At 43.4% G+C, this 21,533-nt stretch overlaps 1 protein-coding gene across 1 annotated transcript in view; it reads left to right on the forward strand.

Moving 5' to 3' along the window:
* SEMA3D (semaphorin 3D) overlaps nt 1-21,533 on the forward strand; it is a 221,924-nt gene that overhangs the window by 193,168 nt on the left and 7,223 nt on the right. Inside the window, exons 15-17 of the mRNA XM_063134307.1 lie at nt 707-864; nt 2,239-2,303; nt 5,655-5,794. Coding sequence (XP_062990377.1) covers nt 707-864; nt 2,239-2,303; nt 5,655-5,794 — 363 coding nt within the window. The remainder of the gene's footprint in view (nt 1-706; nt 865-2,238; nt 2,304-5,654; nt 5,795-21,533) is intronic.

The following is a 21,533-nucleotide window of genomic DNA, read 5'->3' on the forward strand; positions in this document are numbered from 1 at the left end:
CTATAGATAGTTATGGAACATCTTACTAGAGTATGTTCTTCTTTATTTTGGGCTTGCATTTGTTACTTATAGGTTAAGCCAGGGACAGGTGATACGGTGAATGTCCAGATGTTTTGGACTGCAGCTCCCATAATCCCTGACCATTGACCATGCTGGCTAGGGCTGCAGGGAGTTATCATCCAAAACACTAGGAGGACACCAGATTGCTTACCATTGAATTAAGCTGATATGGAGCAACCTATTTCAACTGACCTTATTTGTCACTTCATTTTGGATTTTTAAAATCTAGTTTTCACTATGTTACTCACCCTGGATTTTTCAGATAGGCTTGAGTACAAATTTAAATAACTCAGTAATAAAATGTGATGCCATTCTCTGAAAGAGGCTGATTGCATCAATGAAATCTAGTGGGGAGGGGGAGAGAATTGCCTTCTATAGCAGACCACTGTAGGGAAGTGTTGCTGAGATGGTCCACTTAAATAGATCCTGTTTGGAAAGTAAGCTGGACTAAATGCACAGGGAGAATGCTGTCCATAGATTCTATTCATTAACTATTAGAAGCTGCATTTGCTGAATACAGGGAGGGCCGGATAGACATTTAGGCACTTCTGTAATAACAGAAGATTTTAATGAAAAATGCTAAAATGTAAAAAAAGGAGTTGCTTGGAAGAACACTCCTAATTCATTTGCCTTGCCTGATTTTCAGCAACAATTGTACATTGGTTCCAGAGACGGATTGGCTCAACTCTCACTACACAGATGTCACACGTATGGGAAGGCTTGTGCTGACTGTTGCCTTGCCAGAGACCCATACTGCGCTTGGGATGGAAATTCATGCTCCAGATACACACCGACCTCTAAAAGGTGAGGAAGACCATGCCCAGTTTGTCAGACCACCCTGTGAGTGTCTGAGCACAGGTTCTTACATGACTCCCAGTGGCACATAGAATCATAGAATAGTAGAGTTGGAAGGGGCCTATAAGGCCATTGAGTCTAACCCCCTGCTCAATGCAAGGATCCATCTTAAAGCATACCTGACAGATGGCTGTCCATCTGCCTCTTGAATGCCTCTAGGTTGTGAGAGCCCACGACCTCCCTAGGTCATTGGTTCCATTGTCGTGCTGCTCTAACAATCAGCAAGTTCTTCCTGACATCCAGGCGGAATCTGGCTTCCTGTAACTTAAGCCCATTATTCTGTGTCCTGCATTCTGGGATGATCGAGAAGAGTCCCTGCCCCTCCTCTGTGTGACAACCTTTCATGAGCCCACCCTGCCAGGATGAGAAGACTTGGGCTACATGGAAGGCTGGCATCAGCAATGAAGGGTGTGAGCTATTTACCAGGACCCAAACACCTTTGAGGGCTTATCTCCCCACTGATCTCTGCTACCATCTTCCCTGGTGTACATTTTGTACACCATGATGTTATGTACCATGATTATTCTTCATGCGCATCAGGGGTGAGCAATTTGTGGCCTTCCAGTTACTTTGGCCTGCAAGTCTCATTAACCCTCACTATTGGCTATACTGGGTAGGGCTGATGGGAGTTGTAGGCCAAAAAAATCTGAAGGGCCACAAGTTGCCCATTCCTGACGTACTGTACATGGACGGTGGTTTCCCATGTACAGTACGTCAGTGGTTTCAAAGATTAGGGGAAGGAATCTTTGAAAATCTTTAGGAATCCTAGTGTAGAGAACATGACTTCTGATTTCTTGCTTGATAAGTCTCAGGACCAAGCTAGACATAATGATAGAGTCCATCACTGCATTTTCCAACCTTTCTTTCTTTGCCTAAAAGCAGCCATTCCAGGGGCGACAGTGGAAATCTGGAGGGGATAGCCCTTTTCAACCCATACCAGTTGCCAACTCAAAATGTCTTCCAAAAGCTGTTGCTATTAGTCCCCAGTTATCTGCCTTTTTAATCGTCCATCCCTTAGTGCCACAGCCCCAATCCCCTGCCCCCCGCCCGCCAGCAGGTAGATCTCCCACATCACATCTACTTTGGTTCGGCCAAAGGTGTGGGCTATCTCCATTGAAATATAGTGTGCTTGACTTGGCATCAGGAGATATGAAGGTACTATCTTGATTATAATCTCCATGATCACAAGCTGTTGCCTGATACCGCATACAACAAGTGAGGAATGTGCAGAGGTGAACCGGCCCTGAGCTCCTTCCTCCAAAGTAAGATAAACAGTAGGCATAGCATCAAAAAGTACTGTCAACTTGTCTGCTCTTTTTCCAGACGTGCAAGGAGACAAGATGTCAAATACGGAGATCCAGTCACCCAGTGCTGGGATGTTGAAGACAGTAAGTATACACTGCATTTGTACCCCTTTCTCAAAAGATATGAGGGGTGCATAATAAAGGATGTGTACTTTAGCTCTTGCAAGACAAGGTTTCTGGTGATATGAAAGTAAGAAGAGCCTTAATCATACCATAGATCGAGGTTAGTTTCTATTTTACAAAAGAAAAGTTCTGGTGCTCAGTCCTGTAATTGGGCTTTGGTAAGTCTCTGATAAGCGAATGGCATTCTGTGCGTGGTCACAGATCCTCTTCTGCATGTGCTAGATCTTGTGGCATGAACTGATGTGAAGGCAACAGAAAAAGTACAGAAAAAGTACTGAACAGCATTCAGACAGAGAACACCATATATAACTCTCTTTTTTTATTTCAGGGCAAAATTGGACATAGGGATAGTTGCCCCTTCTGAGGGGATTGAGCCTTCCATGTTTCAGATTAGGGGATTTTTGTGCAAGAGCACCATTTACATTTTGAGGGTATCTGAAAAGGAGGTGCTTATCCCCCATGTTTCTTGTAAACCATTCTGAAAATGACAGAGAGTGTCCCTAAATAAGAAACCCACAAAATTTCAGAAGGATAGGTGCAGCAGTTTATGTGGAAGGGGAGTCCTCAAATTTAGGGCAGTAAATTTTCTATGAAAACACCACACATTGTAGTCTCTACATAAGAAACCTGCAAAGTTTCAGAAGGATAGCTGTAGGAGCTAAGGAGTTCTGATGAGTGCAAAAAGGGTTAAGTCGGGTTGAACCCTCCGTCCCACCTTCAATGTTTAGTGAAAGGAAAGCAGAAGTTCTGTATTTGGAGTCTACCTTCCCAAAGCCTGAATGCAAAGCAAAATCTCATGCCTGGTCCAGCTTTGGTTCTGTTCACTTCAGAGGGAAGCCCGCTTCACCTTGGGAAGCACCAGAAATGGTCTGAAGGGGCTTAGTATGGCTCAGGCTTTGGCCAAATCCATCGCACGTTCCTCGTAGAAATACAGATCAAGGGTGTTCAGTCTGTGGAAGTGACATGGGGCCAGGATTTCAAACACAGATATGGTTGGTGGTGTTAGCATTCTTGCCGAATACCTGAAGTAACAATTAACTAGTTAGACTATTTGGAGCCATTAAAGAGCCACAAAAAAGAGATAATTCTGGAAGAATCACATGTGAGAAAAGAGTAAATCTGTGTCTGTAAGCACTATTGTTGAATGTGAGAAGAATACTGGAACTTTCTGGACTCGTGAAGGAGGTCTGCTTAGACGAGGGAGCCAAGTGAGCAGAACTCCCCTGAGAAAAAAACAGGAAACACTCTTTGCATTCCCTTGGCATATTTCCACAGTGCAACTATTCAACAAACATCCAACATCTTAGTTCCAGCTATCAAGCTGTCCACATCTTCTCCCAATTCATTCCTGCTAATTAAATGATCTCCTCCTTAACAACAGTTCACTGTCTCCCACAAATGTAGGTGTCCAGGAGTTTGCCAAACTCTCTGGCTTACTCCCCTGGCAACTGGTACAGTTAGTTCTCTTATAATATGTCATACGCATTATCTATATTCAGTCTTGTGGTTAAACTGAAATTTCTGTGATGATGTAACATAAAATTTAAAACTTTTCGTTTCGTACAGGAGTGGGGGAAATTGACTAAATTGAAACAATCGTGTTTGCATTTGTTTTAATATTTGATTCAATCTGCTTTCAATTGCTCTTCAATTATTTTTATACAGCCCTGCTGTACACTAAAAAAAGCGCCAATCTAACAGACCGGAATATAAAGAGGGCTAATGAAGACTATAGTGTTCTGTGCTCCTAGTTTGGAGGTGTGAGAAGTGTCCTAAGGAAAAGTATGACTAGGAAACCGAAAACAGATTGTCTTCATCCTACAATAGTCCCAGTTGATAGTGTAGAATGATGGGGAAGACCCAGAATAGATCACCATGTAGCTTTGGACTGTGAGAATTGAATTCCCAGTTTGAGACCCATCTTGGATGTAAGAACATATGAAGACCCATGCTGGATCAGACCAAGGGTCCATCTAGCCCTGCACTCTGTTCACACAGTGGCCAACCAACTGTTGACCAAGGACCCACAACAGCACCCTGCCACCCATGTTCCCCAGCAACTGGTGTAATAGGCTTACCGCCTTTGTGTCTCTGATACTAGTGGTAGCCATCGGGATTAGCAGCCTTCTCCTCCAGGAATTTTTCTAACTCCATTTTAAAAGCATCCAAATTGGTGGCCATCACCACATCTTGTGGTAGTGAATTCCATAGCTTAGCGATGCACTGTGTGCTGAAGTAGTTCCTTTTATCTGTATTCTAAGATGCATGCTACAAGGTTGGTTAATGACTGTACCTGGGTAGTATGGTTTTGCTAACTTTACCTTGGTCTGAAGGCACATGCTGAAGCTAAGCAGGTGTGACTTTGTAAAATACCTGGATGGGAAGCAGGTAGGAGAGATATTGTTATGTGTGCCCCCCTCTTCTCTGAGTGGTGAGATATTCCAGGGGCAAAGCACAGCTGGCTTTGGTTTCCTTTGACAGGTGATTGCTGTAATATTTGCTTTTATTTACAAATATATACACTTGAGTCTACGTTGAGAAACAGTTTCAATGCTCAACAGACAGCTAAATCCACCCCCACACACCACACATCAGATCTCCTGGCCTGTCTTTTAGGGACAGTTACCACTGAAAGTGTCTAACTTTCAGGTGAAATTGAATGTTTCTGCATTCTTGGAACTTGGATGGGGGGGGGGCGGGCGGGCTTGTCTACCCATCCCAAGATGTTGCTTAGTTTTAGCATTTCACCTAAAAGAAAAGATGTTGAGGTGAATTTAGAGGTTCCCACTTCGACAAAAAATATCTGGAAAATTTTAACACACACCCCAAAAAAGAAAAAAGTTTCAATAAAACCATTAAAATGTTTAGGGTTGTTTTTGTCGTCCCCCCCTCCAAATCTGGACATGCTATCTTTGTGGTGATGGGACAAATTGAATGTTCAAGGCCTAGGAAGAAATTTCCAGCAGTCTTTCTGACTCCATTAACCCTCTCCTAGGACTAGTAGCCCGGAGTGCACTATATTTTCACTGTCCCTGGATTCATTAAATGTAAGAGAATTCCTCTAAGGAAGAATATAGATCAAATTCTGATTCCATCAGCGATCTAAATGAAAGGAAGTGGCCAATTCAGACATAAATAGCATTGTTGTTACGTCAGATTGACCCTTCGTGCGCTGTACTAAACATGAGGTGCCTTTTGTTTGCCTTAACAGTTTCTGTGCTGCTTTCGCATCTGTTCTGCATCAGTCATGTTTTCCCATTGCTTAAAGAAATCAGGGCAGGGTTAATCTTCTGTACCATGTTTGCTTTCCAGGCATTAGTCATGAAACCACTGATGAAAAGGTGATTTTTGGCATTGAGTTTAATTCAACATTCCTGGAATGTATTCCAAAGTCCCAGCAAGCTTCCATTAGGTGGTTTATTCAGCGCTCCGGAGAAGAGCACCGGGAAGAGGTAAGTCATAGTTATTAAGAGCGGCTTTCCCTCTGGAGAACTTCTAATTCCATGGTCAAAGGCAGGGGTTAATAGAATTAGTAAATATTATAGTTTTCCTTGACTCAGCTTACATATTTGGAAATGCTCCGGTAATATCGAAATGGAGCATGGAGGCCAAGGGGACAATCCCCGGGCAATCAGTGGTCTCCCTTTGAGAATTATATCTTACGTTTTGGACCTTTACAGACAATGAAATCCATTCATCCGGGCTAGACGCTGTGCTCATCACATGAAAAGTAACCATGTGTAAGCCAGGCTCAAACTGTGAAGAGTTCGGAATGTTTCTCTGGAGACAGACAGAGAAGGTTGGAAGGTGCTGTGCACTTGTTAGCCACCTTTCCCCTTCCATTCCTTATCTCTGCTTATATTATCTCTCCTTTTGCAACTAATTCTGCTCCTGATGGCAAGAGTGGGAGAAGCCCACACAGTTAACCACTAAAGATAGATAAGATGGCCGTTGATAAACAACGAAAGCAAAAAGAAAGCCAGCAGCTCTGTGATCCCCTTCCGCTTTCACTTCTTGTTTGCAAGGGAGCCTTCAAACATCTCAAGACTCAGAACCTGACTTACAGATGGCTACTTTTCACATGGTGGGCATAAAATGCAGCCCACCGCATCACAAAGGCATGGGATGGGTAATACCATTTCCCTGGCTGATAAAAGCCAAGTGAATCTGAGCAAAGTTTCATGCTGCTTTTGGGAAACGTTCAGGGACAAGGAGAGTTTACAGATGAGTTGCAATCACCAAAATAACTCTTCACATTCCTTTGTGGCACACAAGGGTGTCGCGAGGCTTGGACCCAGAATCTATTTTCCAGGGCTCTAGATCCATTTCCCAGGGCACTGAGTGTCCATTGGTGCCAATGGTTCCCCCCTCATTTTAATTGCCATGTGGGGAGTGATTTTCAAGGTGGATCCACATATAAATTAAGATGGTCTTAGAAGTTGTGAGGAAGCATGTTGGAAGCTTTAGACCTTGAGGTACACACCTGCCCGCTTCTAGACAATATAGCCTCCTTTGATGCTCAACATTCACACTACCATTAAAAAAAAAGGAAACTCAATATCCCACTTCCATATACATGAAGGGATGGGATGTGGAGTGGAGATGACCTTGTGCTTTTGATTTATTTCTTTAAAAGGTGTTGGGAAGTGTTTTAATCCTGGCATTAGTGATGGAGTAGGCGGCACGTGAACACATGGTGTTGCTTTAGATGGAGTCAGATCAACCTGGTGGCTTCCTGACATTTTGGATTTCAGCTCCCATCAGCCCCAGCCAGCATGGCCAATGGTCAGGGATAATGGGAGTTGAAATCCAAAACGTCTTGAGGGCACCAGGGAGCCTAGGCTGTAGCTAGACCTAAGGTTTATCCCAGGATTGTCCTGGGGTCAAACCTGTTCATCTAGGTGACACACTGGGGATCCAGTGCTCAGGCAGGGGCGAACCCTGGATGATCCCAGGATAAACCTTAGGTCTAGCTGTGGCCCTAGTCTGACTGGCAACAACTCTCCAAGGCCTCAGCCAGGGGTCTTTCCCAGTGCAGATTTCTGAAGTCCTTTTAGCCAGCAATGCCAGTGACCGAATCGGACATCTTCTGCCTAGAGAGCTCTGCTACTGAGCTATGGTACAAATCAAGTAAGGATTCTGAAAAATAAATAAATAAAAACATTTAGGAGCTGAACCCAAATTTCTCAAATACATTTTTTCCTGAGAACATGTTTTTCTTTTCCTCTCCATGAAGAAGAAGAACATCCCTTTGCAGATTCCCCCCCGCCCCAGAAAATATTCTCTTCTGTGGCATTTGCCATTTCTTCCATTTCCCTGTTCTGCTCAGCCGACCCACATAATGCCCTGAAATGACATAACAAGAGCCATGCTGGATCTGTCCAAAGTCCAGCATTCTGTTCACACAGTGGCCAACCAGCCGTTGACCAGGAACCCACAAGCAGGATACTGAAGTCTGGGTCATTTTGGAAGATGCAGAAGGATAGTCAGGCTGCAGCACCAGCAGAAAAGCAAAGAAAGAAAGACCACATATTTTATGGGAAAAGAAAGACGCGGTGCCACTACCAGTGGTGAGCTTCACTCCAGAGAAACCATTGGAGAATTCCTCTTTCCCCTGGAGAAATTGTGTGAGCTGGGTCCCTTCAATTTCTGGGCCACAAATAGGTCAGAGAATTCTAAGAGGCCATTACCACGCGGCTCTAAAAAAAGGAGGGGATGGGGAGATCTAATGTTAGAACTAGACTAGGAAAACTCTGGCCACAGCTAGACCTAAGGTTTATCCTGGGATCATGCAGGGTTCGCCCCTGCCTGAGCACTGGATCCCCCGTGTGTCAGCTAGATGAACAGGTTTGATCCCTGGATGATCCAGGGATAAACCTTAGGTCTAGCTATGGCCTCTGTTGCTTACCTTAACTAGCATTGAGTGGTAATTTCTTTGCTCCAGGGCTATAAGTAGCAAAAGGGATTTAGCATTACCATGATGGGATTGTAATAACTTGACACAAGGTGTCTCTCCAGCCATCCTTCCCTCATTTATATATAACTGTAGTGTTTACCTTTCCCCCCACACTTTCTTCTTTTTACTTTCCTCCCGAGAGAAGGGACCATTACTTTTTAGTTTGTACCTTAAAAGCTGCAGTGCTTGGGGATGCCGCCGCCACGTTTGGCAAGTGGCACGTGGTACCAGGAATACGTTGAGTTGAGTGTTATAATAGCTGCGGTGTTGGAGCACATCTTTTAAGCGTCACTCTAGAAATAGAGGGTTTTGTGTGTGTGTTGTTTGCCGTGACATGCAATACAGTTTCCTGAGGGGAAGGAGAGGGCAAAATACAGATTAGGTTAACAGGCATTTGCCTCAGCAGGATGTCTCCTGTTCTTCACCTTTAAGGTCATGCTTTGGAATCCCACTTCCAGTCAGAACAGGGTGTGGGGAGGCAACAGGATCTCCGGTGGTACAGGAGCTGTCACCAGGTCATTCTGTCACCAGTGGGAGTACGGCCTCCTGCAGTTTGAAGCTTTTTTTGAAAGGGTCACGAGTCAATGGCCTTGCTCTCTGGTTTTAGCATTGCTCACGCAAATCAACGTGTTTGTTCCTGTGTTTTGAGAGTTAGTCACTTGCTTGTCGTAGGCACTGTCTGTTTGTGCGCCTATGTGTGTGAGAGAACTACTGAGAGAGAGGTGCAGGGGGTGGGATTAATAACACCCATTGCATCATTTGTTCATAAAGCTTTAATGTGCTGACATATCCAGCGTCCTATAATCCCATTGATTTATTCCTCATTAAATTCTTCGGTGCAACGTCATGCCCATGATAGGTGTCAGGGCAGGAAGAAGCTCAGATGTTTCTGCTCAGTTCTTAGCAGGAGCCTCTTGTAACTTGTAAAACATATTAGACCTCCTTGTGTTAGGTTGGCCCCAGCCCATAGTCCGCTGGGGCTGCAGCTTTGCCAGACTGTCATGTACATTTCCAGGGGATGTAACAAGCCATATACTTGAAATGACAGCGCATGGGTTCCTGCGTTTCCCTCCCTTCCTCTACGTGTGTCGTCCGGCAGATGGATGTGAGTCAGAACACATTTTTCAGCTGCTCCACCAATAATCCGCTAATTTTTCATGTGCCCCTGAGTTCATTACTACTGCTACTCAACATTTATTATAATTCACAGCTGAGGAAAGTCACATGATGGGAGGATTTTCTTGATAGGACTTTAGTCAGTTGTCATTCATGAAGGTTTTATTTATTGTTGTCCTGAGCCAAATCTCAGTTAGATGATTTTTATGAAAATATTCATAATTGCCATGCTAGGTAGGACTGAGCATTCTTCTACTTTGTCTTCTTGCCTATTTCTTAGTTGGGATGAATGGTATGGGGCTATCCATACTGCCATTCAAAGGGCTGTGATAACCCTTGGAATTAGCACTGCAACACTGAGAGAGAATATGTATAGGAGATCTGTTATTCATACAGAATTACACTGGAGAGGCTGTGGGTACAGCAAAGTCATAGCAGTCCATACCTACTTCCACATATTCTTCTAGGAAATGCCATCAATGTAATTTTTTTAAAAAAAAAAATAATTAAAAAGTGTTTATACCAAAGGGTATAGTGTTGAGGCATATCTGCAGAGTCTTTCAAGATAGTAATGGAAGAAGGCCTTTGCAGGCCTTTTGCAAAACAACAACAACCAGTTTTCGCTTAATTAAAAGCAATTTTGGATGGAGAAGCAAATGCATTTTTGGAAATGCAAAACTCAGCAGTTATTCAAAGCAGTTCGCTAATTGAACTCGCAGATCTAAATAAAAGTGGGTTGGTTTATATATCAATACACCTACACAATACGTTTAGACATGCACAAAGTATAGAATGTAGCTGTAGAATCAATAGAATGAACCAAATGGCATCAACTCAGCACAACGGGAGACTTGGTTGGCTATCTTAAGAATTAATAATAGTAGTGATAATGATAACAATGATGAGAACTGGGGATTAGGACGTTTCTGATTCAAATATCGCCTATTATATGGCAGGAACTCACTAGGAAGCCTTTGGCAAGCCCCCACCATTGAGCCTAAGCGTCTCCCCCTTTAACCTGCAATGTGGGGGGGGGGCAGTGAGAATCATGATATTGACCCATATTTCAGGGTTCTTGTAAGAATTACAGAGATTATATATGAAGTGCTTTGAGATTAGTAAATGTTATATTTTAATATTATTGGCTGGGATGGACAGACCAGTCTGTCACCAGTCTGTGTCTGTTTCCTGTGTATTCATCCCCACATCCATTGTGGGGCAGACGCAATAAATAAGAGATGACACAATGTATTGGATTTAAACTGGGTCACTTTTATTCAAGATCTGCAAAGGGTTCCTTTCGGGCATCCAGTCAAGCCTGCAAGCAGACCTTCTATGCGAAGGGGCGAGCTTTCTTGGCCCAGTGGGTGGCGCTCTACTTCTCGCCGCCCTGCTGTCCATCCCCTGATGGGGTAGGGAGACCTTCCCTTGTCACCCCCAACCCATGCCCCCTAGGCTCAAGGTGGGTGAGAGAGGTCGGGTGAGAGAGAGTGGTCCTTATCCCCCAGCCACAAGGCTCAACACTGGGAGCCCTCGGGAATCACCTATCACTGCAACAGTGCCTATGAATGCTCGCCATTCAGTTCCTTCTGGATGCCCGTCCCTACCTGCCATGAATTAGATGTGACCAAATTAGAGCGCAGCCAGATTCGCCTAGTTATGCTCCCAGACTGTCTTACAGTGTGGAGTAGGCGAAACAACTCACATCCAATTCAGAACGTGAGCAAAAAATTCCTACTCGGCCCCCTAATGGCGACCAACAAGCTCACACTGTCTACAGGGAGGGAGGGAGGGAAGCGAGGAAGAGGGTCTCCCAGGGGTGAGTGACCAGCTTATATCTGGTCAAGTCCCCTCCCAGTCCAAAGGCGCGAATTCCTGCCCAATGCAGGATGGCCAGTCTCTCACTTGCTCCGCCCACAAATCCCTCCCCGTGCCTAGGCTTTGCCTGGCATAGCAGAATGGGCATTCCATCTAGGGTTGCCATATTCTGAATCCACAAAACCGGGACAACTGTGTGTTGGGGGGGGTATGAATTTTTTTTTAAAAAAAACTGAGCAGTATGTAAAGGTCTAGGGAAAGAAAGAAAGCTATCTAAGCTTTAGTTATCTAATACTGCAATCCTATGTGTGTCTACTCAGAAACAAATCCTATTAAGTTAAATATGACTTATTCCCAGGTAAGTATGCATAGGATTGCAGCCTAAAGTACTTAAGCACCTGCAAATAAATAATAGGCAAAGAACAGTTTAAGCAAACAGAAAAAAATGACACTAAATTACATTTCTCCACTAATTCTCAAAAGCTAGAGGAGACTTCGATATGGTGACTTACACTCCACTGAGCAGGCTCAAGGCACCATTTCGGAGGATGGAATTTCTCCAGCCGGCTAGAACAGGAATCTGGGATTCTTGACTGAATGGCCGGGACATTTTGGAAATGCTTGGAAACCATGACATTCCCGGGTTTCCGGGACATATGGCAACCCTGATTCCATCTCATTTCCACACCAGTTTATGATTAAAAAAACAAAAACCAGATACGCATTTGCATTATTTTTGAACAAAGTACATCTTTTCCTCTAAAACATGCATGTGTGTGTACACATGCTTCTATTAATTTAAACCTAAAATAGACATTTTAATACATGTTTGGGTGCACTTTTTGATCTGAGAGCTGCATCACAAAATTCAGAGAAGAGCAAAAAATGAAGGATAACTGTGTTCAGATGTGCATATTAGCCCAGGAAGTGCAAATGAGGTTCATTTGGTTTAAAATATGAAACATGAAATCCTCAAGCTTCCCTGACTATTGAGCATTCTTTTACCTTCACTATGAATGTCAGTTTATGGGATCAAGGCTTGTGTCTTCAGAACAAAGCATGATCATTTGCAGGATTGTTTAAGAGATGAAAGCAATGCCATTGGCCAAAAGAGAATTCTTCATTTGCTCAACAGAAATACATGATCACTTTTTACTTCCACGCAACATTTAAGCTATAAAGACTCTTTATCTTTTCCTTTACCCTCAGCGCTTTTCCACATGTTGATTAATGAAGGAAAAAAGGCTTTGAAGCCATTCCCTCCTTGCAGGCAGGTGCAATGTTTTAGCAGTGGAAGAGCGGCTGTGATTTGTAATGATGGAAGCTTTCTAAACACACCATTCACAAAGGGCAAGTGGCATTGACCTAGCCTGATTCTATTGCACTTTTAAATTCTCTGTTGCTCCCTCTCTCTTATCAATGCTTTAAGGCTTTCTCTCCTAAAACATAATGCGGGGAAAAAATGTTTTTTCGATTTGTGCTGAAAGAGGCAATTGATGTAAATGGGTTTAAAAAAAATCTTTTGTATTTATTTATTTATTTATTTATTGCACTTATATACCGCTCCCACAGCCAGGGCTCTCTGGGCGGTTTACAGAATTAATTACTATGCTATAAGACATACTTAATGTTTAAGTCAAATGCATCCCAATCACACTCTCACTCACCACACACACACACTGATAAAAAGCAAGTACTACTTCACACAATATATATATTTTTACAAATGCCCAGACTATAGGTCTACAAACAGTTCTTAGCTATAATTTCTAAAGGAATCCTCTGTGTTTAGAGGTAGTATTCCTCTGAGAACCATGCATTATGGACAAGCAGAGGAGAGTTGTGGGTTTCATGTTCTGATTGTCAAATCCCGGAAACAGAAAACTGGCTAATTTTGATTCAATAGGGAAGTTATCATAGAGTCATAGAATTGGAAAGTACTACAAAGTTCATCTAATCCTACCTTCGACCCATGAAATCTATTGCTACAGCATACTGATTGGTGGAGCAGCCATCTAGCCTCCGTGAAAACTTCGAATAAAGGAGCCTCCATGATCTTCTGAGGCAGTCTGTACTACTGCTCCAGCTCTTACCATCAGCAAGTTCTTCCCAATATTTAGTCAAAATCCACTTTCTTGCCATTTAAACCTATGCTCTGGACCCAGTTTTATGAATGGCAATATGAATGGCAAAAAATCCATGAATTATTAGACTAATATAATTACCTCAAAATAGCATCTCGAAAATGCTGTTTAATTTCTTTTTTAAAAAAATAGTGCCTCAGCTCAAAGCTTGTTAAGTATATAGTCAAGTCTTTAAAAAGTGCACCTCTTAGAATGTTAGTTGAGGATCAAAATTAATTCAGAAGTGCAGGACCATATACCGTGTGAATGTTGCTCTCTTCCGTTGCTGCCAGTGACTGATGAAAGCACTGTGCATTTGGAGAACTCCACATTTCCTAGTTGACAAAAGGTGAGTTCCATGGAGTGGATCTAGAGTAAGGGCACAATCCTATGTATGTTTAGACAGAAAAAAGTCCTACAACTCTTAGCATCCTCCAGCCAGTATGGCTGTCTGGGGAATCCTGGCAGTTGTAGGACGTTTTCCTGTCCAGACATGCATTGGATTGAACCCTACGTTAATTGAAATATGTCCCCACTAAAATCACTAGGACTAAGTAGTCCCATTAATTTCAGTGGGGTTTCCATTCAACTAATTCTGAATCCAACCCCATGTGTGCGAGAGGGTCAGATTTACAGCCAAAGTTAGCCACAGTTAAATCTCATTAAGATCTATGAAATTTAGGTATTATATAATTCACTTTAGTTCAGTTGATTTCAATGGAACACAGGAGCTGGCTCCTACACACAATTTTTTCTCTTTTCATAGAATGTATTTTTTGTGTGACTCAGATGCACAACTGTTAGAACTGTGGCTTCTTGAGCATGATTTGCCTGATCATGACAGCTGTAAAAAGTGCCACCATAGTTGTAGGGATGTCCACTAAGTATTAGTGCCTATGATCTATGGAGCTCCTGTTCCATTGAAAACATTGTGGGTTTGATGGGGAATCACCTTAAGATAAAATGGATTGTGCAAACTGGCCCTTCATCATGATTTAATTTATCTAGATTGCATCCAATATCTATATAAAGCTGAACTCTGGTGAGTTTTAAAAATTATATTACTTAGAGCCAAATTCAGCCAAAATACTTTAAGCATGTTTAGAGTCAAGGCCTTTGATAGGGCTAAATCTCTATGAAATGAAGGTTGCCTTGTATAGTCTTTTTTTATGCTGCACGGTTTTCTCAATAATACTGAATCAGTCTGCAAAGAGAATTAATACTACCAACTACATCCAAGTAATTTGATGCCATTGTGCAATTGTCTTATGCATCCAGCTTATGGGCTATACTCTGAATTTAATAACACTTTTTTTCCTTCTGCCCACCAGAAACTGGTATATATTAAGCATCTGAGGGGAAGGTTAAAGATCTAGTAACAAGTAATGAAATGCCAGGTGTTTATGAAACTCCAGAGTCCTGAGCGGGGAAAATACAGAGGAAAGGCAGAATGAGTTCTGAACTTCTGGGCAAACAAGTTACCAACAAAATAAGGAAGGGGAAAACATTAACCACGCATTGCTCAATGTGTGTGTGTGGAATCAGTCATCATCTCATTCTTTTAGAGGATAAATAAGAATGAATAAGTAAAGCCACAATTCAGGGCCGCTTCACACATTCTATTTCTGCTGAAGTGTCCACCTAAAAATCTAAACTGTGAATGTGGTGGTGTGTGTATTATCAGGGAGCCTGTAATACACAGCTCACTTTTAACTGTACACTTGTCAGGAAATCTGGGTTTGCTTCTATGTAATGTGTGAATGGTCCTAAGATGAGGATGCGGTAGATACTGCTTATCAGTTATAAATGAGAGAGTCGAGCACTTCAGCATGTTGTAAATGTCAAGCTGGTCATCAGTAGTGGATGTCCAGTTGCTTGGGATCCTTGTGATTCATGTGCTTAAAGCCTTGCCAAGCATACAAGAAGAAGTACATTTTCACTAGGGGTGTGCACAGACCCCCCACTCCGCTTCACTTTCAGATCCGCCATTTTCGGATCGGGCCGCTCCGCCGCGCCCCCACTCCGCCTGTGCCCACTCCGCTCCGCTCGGAGCTCCGGATCCGGATCTGAGCTCCGTTCCCCCCCCATAGGGGGGGTTACCGGGCCCTGCCGCCATTGCCACCCATGCGGCGACGGCGGCAGAGCCCGGTAAGGGACCAAGGGAGAGGGGGACCTTACCTGCCTCCATCCGCAGTCCGTCGCCGTCTTCAATTGAGCCCGCGGTTCCACCAGGAAGTCTGGGCCGCAAGCGGCCCAGACTTCCTGCTGGAACCACGGGCTCAATTGAAGACGCTGACGGACCGCGGACGGAGGCAGGTAAGGGAGAGGAGGGCGGGGGGGGATTACCGGGCCCTGCCGCCGTCGCCGCATGGGCGACAGCGGCAGGGCCCAGTAAACCCCACTTACCTTTCCGGCGGAGCTCCGGATCGAGGCGAAGGATCCGCCTTCACCTCAATCCTCTTCGCCACGCTCCGCCGGCCCCCCAATCCTCTTCGCCTCCGCCTTAAGGGCAGGCGAAGCCCCCCGCTCCGCTCCTGCTTCTACGGTCCAATTAGAAGCGGAGCACATCCCTAATTTTCACATGTGGAGATTAATCTTGGCTTTTTCCCAAATTGGGCTGTCATGTGGATGCAAAGTCCACATTGGTAAGGATTATCACTGATGTAAAGTGGAAACTCTCTTTAGGGCTCATCCAAACCAAGCAGGATATTCCACTATGAAAACGGTATATAAAAGGCAGGAGCCACACTACTGCTTTATAGTGGTACTGAAGTGCACTGACAACTGTTGGGGCCCATTGACACATCTACACAGAATCCAGACCCGCCGCAAAAGCTCTCCTTAACTTTAATTCTGACCTTGGGTAAGGTAGATAATAACACGAAGAGCATGGCATTGATTCAAGATAACGTGTTTTATTGCTGTTCTATTTTGCTTAATGTGTTAACTTGTTTAACTGTTTCAACGGTTTTAATCAGATTAATGTTTTAATGTTTTATGATGTTGTGATGGCCATTGGCTACAAACAATAAATAAATGAAATGATACATCTACACCAAGCAGAATGTAACACTATGAAAATGGTATACGGTATGTGTCATGGGTCCAAACAGTTGTCAGTGCACTTCAATACTGCTATAAAGCAGTCGTGTGGCTCCTGCCTTTTATCTACCGCTTTCATACCGCTTTCATAGTGGAATATCCTGCTTTGTGTAGATGAGCCCTACATCTATTGTGGGAGGGAAAGCAAGCTGGAGAGTAGAGACAAAGGCCTCATCTACACCAAGCAGGATAGTGCAGTATGAACGCAGCATGCAAGTGGTATATAAAAGGCAGGAGCCACACCAAGGCCATAGCTAGACCTAAGGTTTATCCCTGGATCGTCCAGGGGTCAAACCTGTTCATCTAGGTGACACACAGGGGATCCAGTGCTCAGGCAGGGGCGAACCCTGGATGATCCCAGGATAAACCGTAGGTCTAGCTGTGGCCCAAGCAGGATATAGCACTTTGAAAGCGGTATATGGTCTGTGTCAATGGGCCCCAACAGTTGTCAGTGCACTTCAATACTGCTATAAAGCAGTCGTGTGGTTCCTGCCTTTTATATACCACTTTCATACCACTTTCATAGTGCAATATCCTCCTTGGTGTCGATTAGGCCAAAGGCAGTAATGCAGTGCAGGGTATTTAGAAAAGAGTTCAATGTCCCATCATAAGGAAGCAGTGCCTTTGTTTTGTCTACCCTTGTTCTTCCACCCCCTGCAAACTTGTAACATGCACGGGCGTCTCTCGGAGTTCTTTGATCTGTTCAGATAGCAGATCTCTGTCACTTCTGGTCTGGCAGGAATACTATCTAATTTCTTGAAAAGTTACAATATTTGAGCATTTTTTGCTTAAAAAATGGCAATATTACAGGTTTATGGTGAAGACAGATGGTGGGGAAACTCCTCTCATAACACTAACTTTGGGATTGTTCAAAGGCATTGATTGGCAGAAGGTTCAGGATAAACAAAAGCAAGTGCTTCTCCACTGAACATGTATTTGGCTCATGGAATTCATAAAATGGCCCAGACCACTTAAAAACATGAGACAGATTCATGGCAGCTGTGTCTGTCAACATCTATTGGGCGTGATAGCTAAACGAACCTTCCATGTTCAGAAGCAGAATACCAAGTGTTTAGTAGGTCTTCCACTTTTATGCCTTAATTGGGAGATTCCCAAAAGCTTCTGGGTGCTAGTGTTGGAAAGAAAATGTTGGACTTGGTAGAATTTGGTTCATTGAGCCAGTTGGTTCTTGGGTTAATTATTCCCCAGCTGCCATAATGTTATCAACCATGCTACAGTCATATATCAAATGACTGTCAAGTCCAGAATTAAATAGCCTCTATCCTTATCTCATCCAGGTTCTTTTTAAAATGGTTTCCATCCACCTCCATAGGTCAATTAAAATCTTTTTTTTATTTCAAGTGCTTGTAAATATTAGCAGAGATAACAGTGTAATGCTTGTTGAACTTTCATTGCATTACATTTCTTTAGGTCTGTCACTCAGTTGAATAAACCTCGGGCAAACCATTCTATGACTTCTGGGTTGCAATCTTATACAGTTTCCTTGGAGTATATATGTTGAACCCAATGGGGCATTTCAGTAGACATGTATTGGATTATACTGTTAATTAAAGCTGAACAAGTTTTCATTTGAATGGGACTATAGGTCTGAAGAGAGACAAAAGCACTCTGTGTAATCAGGTGATGCATAGTGTTACAACTAGAGATATGGAAATTGGGAATCCCTTTGAAAAATAAATAAATGGGGGAGTCCCCCAATTTTTCCATTCCCCCCTTTTTGGGTCCCCCCCCAGGCCTTCACATCTCTTTTCCCATTAGGAACCATGTCAGAAGAGGCATTCACACCTGTACCTGCTGCCACTCATCTAATTACTTACATTAAAATAATTAACTCTGTTTGCTTAATTGGGGCAGCATTTTTTTAATTGATCAAGGTATTTCAAATGGGTTAATCTAACTGATCAATAGACTAAACCAGCCTTCTCAAAACTGATGTCCTGCAGATGTGTTGGATTGCAACTCCCATCATCCCCAGCCAGCCTGGCCAATAGAACACTGCAGACTTATTTTCCTTTTGCTTGAATGATCAAATTCTTCTATTAAAAAGATACACCCTTCTGAAAAATAGCATTAACCAGATGAGATTTTTCATTGCTGTTTTTGATCAGAGTTTATCCCAGCAACACCTCCCAGAACTGAACGGAGACCAAACACAATCTGTGGCTTGAAGTCTATACATTTCCAAGCTTGCAGGGTGATTCGTACAAGAAAAAACTCAGTTAAATATCTGCACATCTGGCCTTAGCAAAACACCTCTGGCTTTCCGCAGTATTTGCAAAATGTTCCTCTCAAGGAATGACACACACACCCCCGATAGAGTTGGTGGCATCTCTAAAGACATAAAAAAGAAGGAGTCTGATGAGAGCAAGAAACCAAAATTGTCTCCCTTTAGGGCAATTGGGGAAAAGGTAGGTGTCTTGACTCCTTGAATTTAGCCAAGGTACAGAGTTACCAAAATAAATGATGGTAATTTGTATAACCTTAGTGAAGGAAGATACAAACAAGAGTCATTGACAGATAAATCATGTTCTGTACTTCTATTTGTGGAGTAGATCCTCTTAAATGTTACTCTTTCAGCTCATGTTTAGGTACCATCAAGCTGAAGGTAACCGCTCTTCTCACTTATTTCGATGGGCAAGAACTAAGCAGCTACATAACTAACTCTCTCTCTCTCTCTCTCTCTCTCTCTCTCTCTCTCTCTCTCTCTCTCTGGATCATGGCCACTGAGCTGGATCTCATTGCCCAAAGTCACATTAAAAGTGACTGGCAGGACAAAAAGACACCCTGAGCACCAGCCCTATGCTCGGTTTCTTGATCACCCAACCTTTTTCAACAGCTGCCTTGTGGTCTACGGTGCAGTTGATGGGTTGGCGGGGTGGTGGCACACGGACAGCTGCACGTAGCTGTCTCAAAACTTGGTTCAGTTTGCACAATAGCTGGCCAAGCCCCGTATGTATATGGGAGAGGTGGAATTGTCCACATACTTTTCACATAAAGGCACAGTGTACAATCTACCCACTGTGAATAAATTTAATTTGGCCATCTTCATGCCTCCTGAATCTATTCCGTCTGAAGTTTGCTAGAAAGGCACATGTGTCATTTGGGCAATTTTCCAGCTTCATTTCCCCCCCTCTATTCCATCTCCCCCTTCTCATTTCCCCCCCTAAAGGGTAAAGCTTTCACTGCAACATTAAATTTTTGAATGGTTCAATTGTACAATAAGCACGGTGCTGAGATTTCTGTAATGTGCATGCTGTGCGTTACTTAATCGGCCTGAAGCCTCCTCCCGTCACATAGGCCTCAGTGTGGCAGTAGAAGAACACAGTGCTGCCTTCTGCCTGTCAGGTTTTACTGACATCATCTGTACTTTAAAGAAAACATGCAAGAAGACAGCATGTAGTCTACTAGCTGAGAGCATGAGCTGTGAGCCAGGAATTCCCTGGTTTAAATATCAGCTCAGCCACCAACCCTCTTTGGCAAGCTGATATCGCTTAGCCTCAGCTCTCTGCAATATTGTGGGTGGGGAGATGATAATGCTGATGATCCTTATGCACTTGTTCTAAGGATTAGTGGTGCTCCTGCTCAACCATTAAGATCATCTTCACAGGCGCAGGGACTTCTCTTGGTGCTGCTGCCCACAACGGCCCCGTTCAGACAACCCGCTAAACCATGCTGCTTAACCACAAAATGGTTAACGGAATGCATTAACCTTCATCCGTTCCATTAACCATTTTGTGGTTAAGCAGCATGGTTCAGCATGTTGTCTGAATGGGGCTAATGGTTCAACAGGCAGCTATCAGGGAAAGAGCCTTCTCTGTCGTAGCCCCCGCCCTGCCCCTCTGTGGAACGTCCTTCCCAGGAACATCTTCATTAGATGCCCGGCTACAACTTTCCTCTTCTGCCAGACATTTAATCTTTAACTGGATGCCTTTATGATCCATTTTACTGCTGGCTCCTTAATATTTTTTAATATTTTTCATTTCTTAAATTTTTCAATACTTTCATCAGCTGTATTATGGTGTTGGTTGTTATTCTACTATTGTTTGGGGGGTGTTATGATTGCAAAATGCTCCAAGGGCATTTTGAAGGAATGCGACAGAGAGACAGGGGGGGTGTATCAGCCGAGCGTTTTATAGCACGCGCGTTACTGGCTGCTCATGGATTTTCACGGGTCCTTTTCACAATGCCATCCACCTCCCATGCATCTCCCGCTCCTGCTGCTCATTTTCCATCACAAAAAAAGACCCAGAAAATCCAGTTTTTTGTTGTTGTAATGAAACTTTCCGCTATTTCCTGCTGTGTGCAGGACAAGCAGCATGATAAAAACACCCACCGAATGGGCCACGTGATCGTTGCTCACTTCCTCTTTCTTTCCTGTGTGAAGAAAGAGGAAGCTGCTCATCCCTATTGTGAGTAGAAAATAGCCAAAGGCAATGGTGGAACCAAGGAATCTTCTACAATAATATTATTAGTAAAAGTTTTATTAAAGTGCCAGGTGCCTACGCATTTCGAACGCGGTTGCGTTCTTCCTCAGGGCTTTAGAAAAAAACCGTAGGGTCTCTTTTCCCTATATCTCTCACTTCTTCCTGTATCATGCTAGCCTAGCAGCTTCTGCAGACAACTGCACTAATGTTATAAAGCCCTGAGGAAGAACGCAACCACATTCAAAATGTGTAGGCACCTGGCACTTTAATAAAACTTTTAGTAATAATACTATTGTAGAAGATTATTTGGTTCCACCCTTGCCTTTGGCTATTTTTTACTCCCCTGAAGGGTTTTCCTTGCTTTCGCACTCCTCCCTATTGTGAGACAGAACCAAGAAGCAAAGCGACAGTAAGGAAATGCGACCCACCCACCCCCAGTCTGATGACACACAGGGAGAGAGAGAGAGAGAGAGAGAGAGAGGAGAGAGAGATCATAGATGGGCTGCTCTTTGAGTGTGGGTGTAGCATTTTGCAGGTTGGGCTATCAGTAAAATTGTTACAAAACTGGGGATTCTTTTCTATGGAGTGCTGTAACGGTGAGGGATTTTGCAGCCATACTTGAATTTTATTG

Source organism: Elgaria multicarinata, chromosome 9, assembly GCF_023053635.1.
Source record: "Elgaria multicarinata webbii isolate HBS135686 ecotype San Diego chromosome 9, rElgMul1.1.pri, whole genome shotgun sequence".
Taxonomy (NCBI): Eukaryota; Metazoa; Chordata; class Lepidosauria; order Squamata; family Anguidae; genus Elgaria; species Elgaria multicarinata.